This window comes from Mytilus californianus, unplaced genomic scaffold (assembly GCF_021869535.1).
Source record: "Mytilus californianus isolate M0D057914Y unplaced genomic scaffold, xbMytCali1.0.p SCAF_3, whole genome shotgun sequence".
Taxonomy (NCBI): Eukaryota; Metazoa; Mollusca; class Bivalvia; order Mytilida; family Mytilidae; genus Mytilus; species Mytilus californianus.
Window position 1 is genome coordinate 13009582 of NW_026262679.1, and position 12247 is coordinate 13021828.

The 12247-nt window shown below is 32.9% G+C and overlaps 1 protein-coding gene across 1 annotated transcript in view; it reads left to right on the forward strand.

Annotated features, from left to right (window-relative positions):
• Positions 1-11572, forward strand: part of LOC127732969 (neuronal acetylcholine receptor subunit alpha-2-like) — a 60162-nt gene extending 48590 nt beyond the window's left edge. The window contains exons 4-5 of the mRNA XM_052242213.1: positions 4264-4799; positions 9203-11572. Of these exons, the coding sequence (XP_052098173.1) occupies positions 4264-4799; positions 9203-9756 (1090 nt within the window). The 3' untranslated portion in view covers positions 9757-11572. The remainder of the gene's footprint in view (positions 1-4263; positions 4800-9202) is intronic.
• The last annotated feature ends 675 nt before the right edge of the window (positions 11573-12247 follow it).

Consider the following 12247-nt stretch of genomic DNA (forward strand, 5'->3'; position numbering starts at 1 on the left):
AGTAATTTTCCAAACAAATACTTTGATGTTGATTTGGCCAAGGTTGGTTATATTTGGCTTGGTATTTTCAGAGGATAAGATTGTAAGTTGTAAGGGCGATAGACGACGGACGCCAAGTAATAACAATATCCCAAACTGGCCCTGTGGGTCAAGTGAGCTAAAACATATACATAGAAACAGATTAATTCTTGATAATTCAGAAAAAAAAATGTTTGAAGAGAAATCGTTTATTGCTAAAATGACTATTTTTCTTTCGAACTGTCAGTGTTTCTGATTACGCCAACTGTGAATTACTAGCTTTTACATTGTAGCTGTATCATTTGTCAAATTTATGAGTCCTAACGGTTCTTCCAATACCCTGACGCAGTAAATTACCCACTTTATTTGTACAGAATGACATTATGTAATGTATGATATATACATTGTTTCTTTGAGCCATGATTAATTCTTCAAGCAACCTTAAAAGGAATCAATTATACAGCGAAAACCTGCAGATATTTTGATAGCACATACTTTTAATGTCAGAAAATTTACAAAATTGTTCCGTTCATTTGATGAATCTTTCTAATCTTAATTAATTAAATTTGAGGAATAAATATCAAATTACCATTGAATTGTATGTATACGTTTTGAAAATTTAGATGTGATAGTCACCGTTTACCCCTATTTTTGACATTTTTACCTATAATGTCTGTTTGTTCTGTTCACACATTGTTGTCAATATAATAGAATTTTATGCGACTGTCATACAAGTGAGAGGTTTAGCTAGCTTTAAAACCAGGTTTAATCCACCATTTTCTACATAAGGAAATGCCTGTACCAGGTCAGGAATATGACAGTTATTTTCCATTCGTTTGATGTGTTTGAGCTTTTGATTTTGCCATTTTATAAGGGACTTTCCGATTTGAATTTTCCTAGGAGTTCGGTATTTTTGTTATTTTACTTGTTATCAGTCGAGAGAGGGAGATAGTATACTCTGTAAAACAATTATAGATTGTGTCGTCTCTGTGGCTTGGCTGAAATCGGTGATGAGTATCATTATTTTTCGTCTTGTAAATCTTTAGTCGATGAAAGAAAATATTTACCGGAATTTTGTAGGAAAAATGCAAACACCTTAAAATTATGTAAACTGTTTTCCACAAGTAATGTTACAGTTTTAGAAACTCATGTCGATATATTGAAACTGTTAATGTGAATGTCTCTTCATCTGGTTAATGTATATCATATTTTCACACATGCAGTTTTATTATTTGATTTGTTTTATTTCTAATGTTAATAAACTAAATTACACAACTAAATTAGTGATTGAGCACGGACAAGGTTTTAAGAATTAAACAGCAAATATTGTTGTATATGTGCAGTTCATAAATGAAACAGTGTAGTTAAAAGTCAGCAACCTTTTTATTCACACATTGATGACTTTGGATTGTATTCACTCACACTTTGGTGATCTATGAATGTGCAAAGTCTCTTTAAAAAGATACCAAACAGTTTCATACCTAGGTTTTCAAAAACATAAATGTGGAAGGCTAACTTTTAAATCCTACAAACAAGTCGGATCTGATACTCACAATACACGAGAATGTTAGTCGGATCTGATACTCGCAATACATGAGAATGTAAGTCGGATCTGATACTCACAATACACCAGAATGTAAGTCGGATCTGATACTCACAATACACGAGAATGTTAGTCGGATCTGATACTCATAATACATGAGAATGTAAGTCGGATCTGATACTCACAATACACGAGAATGTAAGTCGGGTCTGATACTTACAATACATGAGAATGTAAGTCGAATCTGATACTCACAACGCATGAGAATGTAAGTCGGATCTGATACTCACAATACATGAGAATGTAAGTCGGGTCTGATACTCACAATACACGAGAATGTATGGCTTTATGTATCGATGATGAGTTGATTTGCATACAACATTATCATTCTTAAAGTTCCTTTTATGATAATACTAATTTTTGTTCTTTCGGCATGCATTTCATTTCCTTGGGACAAGCATATATTACTTTAGCCCAATATCCCGATGTGGATCGAGGGATGATACGAGGGCTGATCCAGAAAATTCAATGTAATGATCTATCTATCACAATAATAATTAGCCTTTGAAATTGGAACGAGAAAATAGAAAACACTATTGAATAAAGACTTTTGTTTTGTTTTTTCTTTATTTGTTTATTCTTAAACACCCCATCCCTCCGCATTTTTTAAAGTTCCAACGATTCCTCAATAATCCCCGTAACCACACATGATCTTCTCAGACTTTCAATATATTCTTGCCAGCAACGAAGTTATAACATAGGGCGATGATGTCATTTTGAAAATAAAATGCGCTCCGCCTGGAGCAGCTGGATACGACCGCAGAGGTCGAATTCTGAACAGTTGGGACAAGTATGGACACAATATTCAAGCTTGATACAGCTCTGAATTTGGATAATGATGAAATATTTTGACACATTATAGAATTCTGACAGAGAATAAATGTGGTCAGATAACTTAATTTGAAATGGGACATTTAATCTACTTAATGGTCCAATATCCAAAATCTAATTTCATGGTTCGATTCAGCATATAACAAAAAAACTTGAATTTAAACAAAGTTTAATTTTGGACCCTTTGTATCTTAATATGGACTAATTTGAAAACAGGGCCTAAAATTAAAAATCTGAATGCACAGTTAGATTCAGCATATCATAGAACCACAAGAATTTAGTTTTTGATGAAATCAAACAAGTCTAATTTTGGACCCTTTGGACCTCAATGTAGACCTATTTGAAAATGTCCAAATATCCAATATAGTAATACATGGTAAAAACCTCAAATAATTCAAGACTTTGAATTAATCCTCATTGAAATTGGTTAAAAGATTTGTATTTATTTTCAATTGAAGATTTCTTGCTGTTGTGCAATACTTTGCTGTTGCGCAATACTTAGTAAATCTGTTTACAAACTAAATATAATAATTTACACACCCTGTTTGGTGTGTATTTCCTGTCATATCAGTATTTGTTGTTTCTTTATATAGATCAGAAATAATTTATGTTAGAACCAGCTCAGCCAGTATTAGAAAAGTCTTGTTTTTGGCCCCTATTTGGCCTCTAGTTTCTTAACAATTAAAGCCACAACCAACAAAGTCAAACCCAACGTTTCCTTTGTGGTATGGAACCTTGCGTTTCAATTTCATAGAGATCCATAGACTAAGACTTAAGTAATTGTCCATTAACCAGAAAAACCTTGTTCCCCCTTTTTTGCCCCTAATTCCTGAACGGTTTGGACCATAACCCCCAAAGTCAATCCCAACTTTCCCTGTGTGGTATAGAACCTTGTGGTACAATTTTCTTAGAGATCCATACACTTATACATCTTAAGTTATTGTCCGGAAATTAGAAAAATGCCTTTTTTGGCCCCTTTTTTACCCCTAATTCATAAACAGTTGGGACCATAACCCCCAAAATCAACCCCAACCTTTCTATTGTGCTATTGAACCTTGTGGTTAAATTTCATAGAGATCCATCCACTTATGCTAAAGTTATTGTCCGGAAACCAAATGTCTTCGGACGACGTCGACGACGACATGATAGCAATATACGAACGCAAATTTTTTGCGGTCGTATAATAATACAGATTCAAAAATAAACGATGGCTTATTTTGTTTGAACGCTGCGTTGTTCAAACAGTTTTACAAACCGTGCGGCAGGGTTACATTCAGTTAATCAAGTCTAGAATATTGTACATGACTCTCCAAACCGGAAGAGGGTCGATATGGATTTTGCACGTGAGGGCAGATGTGGCTCTCTCATAACAATTGCATGGTAAGCCAATATCAGCCCCCTTATCAGCCGATTATTTGAACTTAGCAAAACCAAATTTATATGCAAAACCTAATGTTTTTGTAACAAATGTGTGATAAATACATATGATATATAACCTTTATCAGGACGTCAGGAATATGAATTCCTACACAGGTAAAATAGTTTTGTAAATGTCGATGAGATACTTGATATAGACATACTTTTCAGTGCATAATTTGGAATTACAAGTAATGAGGCTATTTTGTAGGAGTTTATTGATAAATAAACCTATTACATGTAACTCCATCTGACTGTATATAGTTTATGAGTCGACCGAGTCTACACATTACTAAACTCCTTCAAAATACTTTAATTAACTATAGAGTTCGTTGGTTGCAGTCTTACACATTACCCATTAAATATAATTGACTTTTTTTATTCTTACATTTCAGTGCTGACGACTTTACCTCAGGTTATATGCAGAGTAAAGCTATGGTATCGTGTAATGGAACAGTTTTCTGGCCACCTCCTGCAAAATTTAGAAGTTCATGTAAAATTGATATAACATTTTTCCCTTTTGACGACCAAACATGTGTAATGAAGTTTGGATCGTGGACATATGATGGATTTCAGGTTGATTTAACAAACCGTTCAACTTTTGTAGATTTATCTAACTATGTGTACAGCGGAGAATGGGAACTTCTTGATATACGAGTTGTCCGAAATGAAGTATACTACGCATGTTGTCCGGTACCGTATCCAGATGTTACGTTTACTATAGTTATACGCCGAAAAACACTATACTATTTATTCAATATAATATTTCCTTGTTTGTGGCTGTCTATACTAAGTTTGTTAGGTTTCTGGTTGCCACCAGATTCAGGGGAGAAAATTACGCTTGGAATAACCGTTCTTTTGGCGTTTTCTGTGTTTATGTTACTTATTGCGGAAAATATGCCAGCAACATCCGAGTTTGTCCCATTGATTGGTAAGTATTGTACAGACACCATGAGTACAGATTATGTTAAGTATAATATTAGGCCTATCTCAGTTTTCCCCCATATCTACTATTGACGAAGGTGCTATATTTGTGTGGCACAAATAAAACCAATAACATGAAGAATGACGATTTTACTACAGGTCTTCAGTTGGCGAGCCAACAGTGATTAATATGTACAACGGTATCAAAAGTCGTTGTGTATTACTACTTTTCGAACAGTTGTCAATTACTCAGTACCCGCCATATATAATTATTTACATTTTAATAAAGTTTCAGCTAGCACTTTTGTAATTTTTCGAACTCCGTTAGTAAAGTTAACGTCAAACAGTTGTTTGCAATACTGTTTATAGTTTTGATAATATTGCTTTCACTGCATTTATTTCAAACTTTAAGATAAAAGCATCTGTCCGTCCTGCGTTCGTCCATTTCCACTGAGTAAACTGTAATAAAGTATATGCAAAGATAATGATAATATATATGTGACTTTTATTAGAATTATTAATTACTTGATGCCTAGTTGGTGTAAACATCATCATCATTTTTTACAACAATTATTTAGTTCGTATGAAATGGAAAACTATAAGCTTTGTTTTGTTCACACCGGGTCTTACAAAATAGCTCAGAAACAGATATTGTCCGCATATATAACTTCTTAAGTGGTCATTAGTTGTTGAATTCCGTTTCAACACTTTCAAACCAACAATTAAAATTCCTATTGGCACTTATTGTGCGGACCTCATTGCAAAGGAGGGGGTATAATAAATAAATAAACAAAACAAACATACTTATTGCTACGAAAATAATTTCATAGTTTTAAGATACATTCATTCTGATTTACGAATAAGAAGGCCAAAAAAGTGAGTCTATCACATTTCTTCTCTGTTCATATTTTCATTCTAGGTCTTCAACTGAAAAACGGTTTACAAAAAGCTTTAATTTAAGTTACAAAAAAAATGCATTGATGAATTTAGTGTTAACGCCTATATTAATACACCATGTCTCCTGTGTAAAGTGTTAACGCCTATATTAATACACCATGTTTCCTGTGTAAAGTGTTAACGCCTATAGTAATACACCATGTCTCCTGTGTAAAGTGTTAACGCCTATATTAATACACCATGTCTCCTGTGTAAAGTGTTAACGCCTATATTAATACACCATGTCTCCTGTGTAAAGTGTTAACGCCTATATTAATACACCATGTCTCCTGTGTAAAGTGTTAACGTCTATATTAATACACCATGTCTCCTGTGTAAAGTGTTAACGCCTATATTAATACACCATGTCTCCTGTGTAAAGTGTTAACGCCTATATTAATACACCATGTCTCCTGTGTAAAGTGTTAACGCCTATATTAATACACCATGTCTCCTGTGTAAAGTGTTAACGTCTATATTAATACACCATGTCTCCTGTGTAAAGTGTTAACAGTTCAAAGTAAATGCAAAGTTTGAAACCACTTGTAAAACAGAATGACTTCATTGAGAATGCAAAATTTCTGTTTGAGAAATGATCAATTAATTTTGATTCTAACGTCACAAGCTGGTTGATCATTACAAAGTGATTGTCTAAAAGATGACTGTAACCATATTTCCTTTTCCTAAATGGCTTATAACCCATGACAGGTCTATACGGACATACGGCAGATATATCATGCTTACTGTCAGTGTGCATCTGATCAATCCTATATATAGGTGTTAGTATTGCAAACACTTGCAATATGTTCACTGGTTCGCATTGCCATTTTATTCTTTTGAGGTTTACTTTAAAGTATATTTTCGTTTCGATATTGGACAGTTTGAAGTTTTGTAAAACGCTGTCGCTTTGATACTACAAAATGAATTTAAGTCACTTTATTACACCCTTTTTTCGAGTTCTAGTACTGTCATTAATATTCTTCTTACAGGAAAAATTTAATAACTTGAAGTCTCTGTTTTAAAGAACAATTATATCTTCTACGTATGGTATTTATATTTCAAAGTAAATGAAAAGTTCAAGGACATTTGTTAAATAAAGGGAAGTTCTTGATAATGCAAAATTCCTTCCTGAGAAGTTGATCAGTCTATCAATATATTAACGTCACAAGCTGCTTGGCAATAACAAATAAAGTCTATTAAATGACTGCAACCATGTCCCCCGTTCTCATGTAAATTATATTTTTGTTCGTTTGTCAACGACGTATGTCTTTTTCTATCCCATGAATAATTGAAAATGGTTACCTTACTGTAAAAGTTGTTCAACAGAAATGTCCTGAAATGTTCAGTAATGTATATTTCTTGTCTATTTATTCTTAAAGTTGTTTAAGAGCTTAAATGTTTGATATCAAAGAGAAACCGTTACGTCTTATCTCTCATTGAATAACGCTATTATACACTCTCAAGTATTGTTATAAATTTCATGATTTTATTGATTTTGTGAATAGAATGAATGTGATAATAATTTATTTGCTATGTTTTCTAAGATGTTTTCCTCCTGTTTCTCGATTTTATGATAACCCTTTGCAGTTTTTTTTAATTCAAAATTTACATAAAAATGATTCAGCAAGTGAAATCGTAATTTGTTTTATAATTGTAGTACTTAACTTACACAAGTATTTATTAGACAACTTGTTTTCAGAAAAACATAACGCTTGTTGAATTAGCCATAAATGCAAAAGTCTAAATCATTGGAAACAAGATTTAATTTTTCATAGACCACCCGCCGCCATGTTTATCTAAGCGCAACACTGAACAAAAGTTAGGAAGAAAGAAAAGAAGTTAGCAGTATGCTTTTAACTTCACTTTCCGCTATATAGACAATGTTCTCTCACTAGATAATTAAAAACATGGTGACTATGTTGAACGCATCTATCCCATCAAACCTGAGATAAAGGATACAAGAGATGCAGTTAAGTCTGCCTTATATCTTGACTTACATCTAGAAATTGACAATGAGGGTTGGTTGAAAAATAAACTTTACGACGAAAGAGATGATTTCAGCTTCCCAATTGTGATCTTTTTATTTCTATGTAGCAACATTCCAGCAGTGCCTTCATACGGAGTATATATCTCCCAGATAATACGATATTCCAAATTTGTGTTTCCTATCATGATTCCCTTGATAGAGGGTTGCTGCTAACAAGGAAGCTATTAAATCAAGAGTTCTAAGTGGTGAAGTTGAAATCATCCATTCGTAAATTTTTCGGACGCCTTCACGAGTTGGTTGACCGTTATGGAATATCTGTTACACAAATGACGACGGATATGTTCCAATTAACAATTAACGTAACCACAATCTCGTCCTCTTTTCCCCGAATGTGACCTATGGAATTAGACTTATCACCGAGTTTTTACTTACATGAGCAACACAACGGGTGTCACATGTAGAGCAGAATCTGCTTACCCTTCCGGAGCACCTGAGATCACCCCTATGTAGCAACATTCCAGCAGTGCCCTTGATTTAATAGCTTCCTTGTTAGCAGCAACCCTCTATCAAGGAAATCATGATAGGAAACACAAACTTGGAATATCGTATTATCTGGGAGATATATACTCCGTATGCAGGCACTGCTGGAATGTTGCTACATAGAAATGAATAGTTTGTGTTGCTCAGTCTTTAGTTTTCTATGTTGTGTTTTGTGTTCTGTTGTTTGTCTATTAGTCTTTTTCTTTTTTAGCCATGGCGTTGTCAGTTTATTTTCGACTTATGAGTTTGAATGTCCCTTTGGTATCTTTTGCCTCTCTTCTGTAAATTGAAAAAAAATTGCCTTAATTTTTTTTTTAAATCTTTAAATCTACATTGTTTGTTGTCATTGACTGTATATGCACACATTTTTAACGTTTTAAGTCGAATAACTTAAATGGAATTATTGAATTCTTACATGTATCATTGTTAAAATTATGTTGAAACTATTAAAAGCGGTATTTATCATTAACTATGTACTGACGTTCAGGAATTTAATAAATATATGTGCTTGTTTATTTTTTCTTATCGTTTTCGGGTTCTATTTGTTGTTTTTGACTTGTGTTGGTCGTATTGGGGATCACTTGGTCGTTTTTAGGTTGCATTTTCCGTTACAGAATAGTTTTTCGTTTTAGGTTTGTTTTCGTCGTTTTTGTGTTTACTTCTTTGTTTCGGGGTTTTCTTGGTTTGTTGTTGTTGTTTTTTTTGGTTGTCTTGGTCGTTCATTGTGCTTAACATTCTCGTTTTTTTATTTCATTGTATCCTTATAGTCTAATATTATATAAAAGTTAGCACTCTTATCATACATCATGGTTGAGAGTTGTCTCATTAGCAATAATACCACATCTTCTTATTTTTATATAGAACTGTAATCAATACATTTTCAATTTAAATCATAATTTCTTCAAATTTGATTGTTTCATTTCAATATTATTCTAAATATATTTCAGGAATATATTTGACCTGTACAATGGGAATGACATCCATGTCCATCATTCTCACAGTGTTTGTTCTTCAATTACACCATGTCGGACCACACCAAAGACCAGTTCCAAAATGGCTTCGAATAATCTGTTTCAATTTTCTTGGAAAGATTATGTGTTTGCGACCTCCGAGACCGTTGAATGGACTTCATTGTCACTATCCACAAAATGATATTTATTTGGCGCAGTTTTACGAAGACATTACGGGCAATAACTGCAATGGAAGTATTCCAAACTTTCGTAACAATGGTAACTACAGTACTGAGAAGGACGCCAATCACGTACACGAGAAAATTACATCGGAAGTAGAAGTTGACAATACACAGGAGCGCATTACAAATCACTTAAAACTTTTAATTGATAAACAGGATTATGAAGACAGGCATCAGTGTATAGTGAACGATTGGCGATTTGTTGCTTTAACTATGGATAGAATATTATTTTGGTTATTTTTATCAGCAACAACATTATCATCTATTGCCATCTTAATTATCCAGCCAATGATGAAACCAAAAGTTTAAAGACACTTACAAATGTCATTTTGCCTTTCAGTTTATCTTTCACATACATATTTAGTTAAATTTTATCATGATGCGTAACACATTTTCAATATTTCTAACCTTTTAATTATTTCGTAGAGAGTATCTGTGATATAAGTAGTAGAAATTGGAATAAAATAAGTATTTAACAGGGTTGCTTTGAGTAAGATAGAAAATAAGTAAAATGTCTATACTTGCAATATTTAGTGTTGATGTTAAATTTTTGAATTTCTCTACTGAATTATTTTACAACTCGTCTAGAAAGATATTCGTTTCTCATTCGTCATTTAATTTTAATGATGATTCTGTAAAACTACTGGACTAATTCTAAATGGCAGGATAAGAAAAAAAAATATAACTTAGTATTTTGCCTAGTGACAATTACTGCTGTTGCTATACAGTTAAAGACCAATATGGCGGAATACATTTTCTAATGATTTCTGTATAAAATAATGCTTGATGCCTCTTTTGATCTCTGCTATCATGACTCCTGCAACGGAATATTTGTTTTTGATAAGAGCGTCAGAGAGAAAATTACATTAAACTTTTCTCTTTTGAGGTTTTTGTGTTAGTTTAAATCAAGGTTAGTCAGAACCATTCCTCGGAAGTTTGGTTTCCAATTTAGATCCCTTAATACTGGTTTTCAACCACCAAGGCCATATTATTGTAGGAAAGACAACACTTGCTGTAAAACACATGCGGAATCTATTGACTTAATTTGAGAGAAATTTGAGTAAGACAATTCATTTGGCCAATTTAAACTTGTCTGGGTAAACAAAATGTTTAAACTGTTTTCCTTTCAAATAAGTACAACAGATGACCCAACGCATCAAATACTGACGCCACAGAGGAATTCAGAAATTTAGAATTTACATAAAGTTAATTATAATCTTCTTAACAACAATTTAGATATAATTTCGTGTGAAGAAATTCAGGGTAAATATGTTACCAGAGAACATTTTCTGAAAACAGAAAACTGAGCAATTCTTACACTATTGTATTACATGTTGTTGTTTTTAAATTGTATAATACATGCATGTATTACATTTATGAGCCTCAATATGAATGAAGGGTTATTAATTTTTAGCTCACCGGGGCCCGAAGGGCCCCATGTGAGCTTATGCCATTACTTGGCGTCCGTCGTCGTCCGTCGTCTGTCGTCGTAAACTATTTCAAAAATCTTCTCCTCTGAAACTACTGGGCCAAATACCTTCAAACTTTAACTAAATGTTCCTTAGGGTATCTAGTTTATAAATTTTATCCGAAGTTTTGATCCATCGACAAACATGGCCGCCATGGATAAAAATAGAACATAGGGGTCAAATGCAGTTTTTGGCTTATATCTCAAAAACTAAAGCTTTTAGAGCAAATCTGACATCGAGTAAAAATGTTCAATTGGTCAAGATCTTTCAGACGAATCGAACAACTCATTGTTGGGTTGCTGCCACCGAATTGGTAGTTTTAACAAAATTTTGCAGTTTTTTGTTATTATTTTGAATATTATTATAGATATATATAAACTGTAAGCAGCAATAATGTTCAGCAAAGTAAGATCTACAAAAAAGTTAATATGACCATAATTGTCAATTGACTCCTTAAGGAGTTATTGCCCTTTAAAGACAATTTTACACAATTTGTTCATCAAGTTTGCTAACATTTAAATATCTTCTCCTCTGAAATACAGGTGAGCGATTCAGGCTCTTGAGAGCCTCTTGTTACGTATACTATCTGTAATATTTTGAATGAATATGAAATATGCATCTTAGCTAAAACACATCATTAAATATATTGATATAAAGGAAGACTTAATACTGTATTTTATTATACATATTTTCTGATGATGATGGACAACTGTTTGACGTCCAGTGGCAAATTACATGCATATTCTGGGCGAGAACATGTTAATGATGAACCCTGTTTTGTACTTCATCGACATTCTGAACATGATTTGTTATGTGCTAATTCACAAAGTAACAGTCCACAGGAAGATATTATATATATATATATGCTAACCGTGCCGACTGGTAATTTCGTCACAATGACCCCTACGTCAAGAATTGGGGAATGGAAGGAGCAAAATGAATCAATCATTATAGCAGTCAAAGCGCAGCTTAAAGACTTATGTGGTAATATAGCCACATCCTTAGCCAAACTACATTTTTTTTTTTCAATTTCATAAATTTATCTTTTTATAGCAATATTAAAACAAATTATTTAAACTTCTACCAATCTCACTCGGCAAACTAAAACGCAAACCAAATTCGACATATCATTGAATTACGTAATAATAATATACACTGGACAATAAGCAACCACAAATCAATCAATCAATAATAATATATGTAATTGCAGAATATGTTAACCGGACCTTTTTAAACAATTGACATACAATTTTTAACCATTCTTTGCAGAATTGTCTATAATCCTTAAATAGCAATCATCTTTAAGGTTTTCTGCATCTTATTTGAGGAAG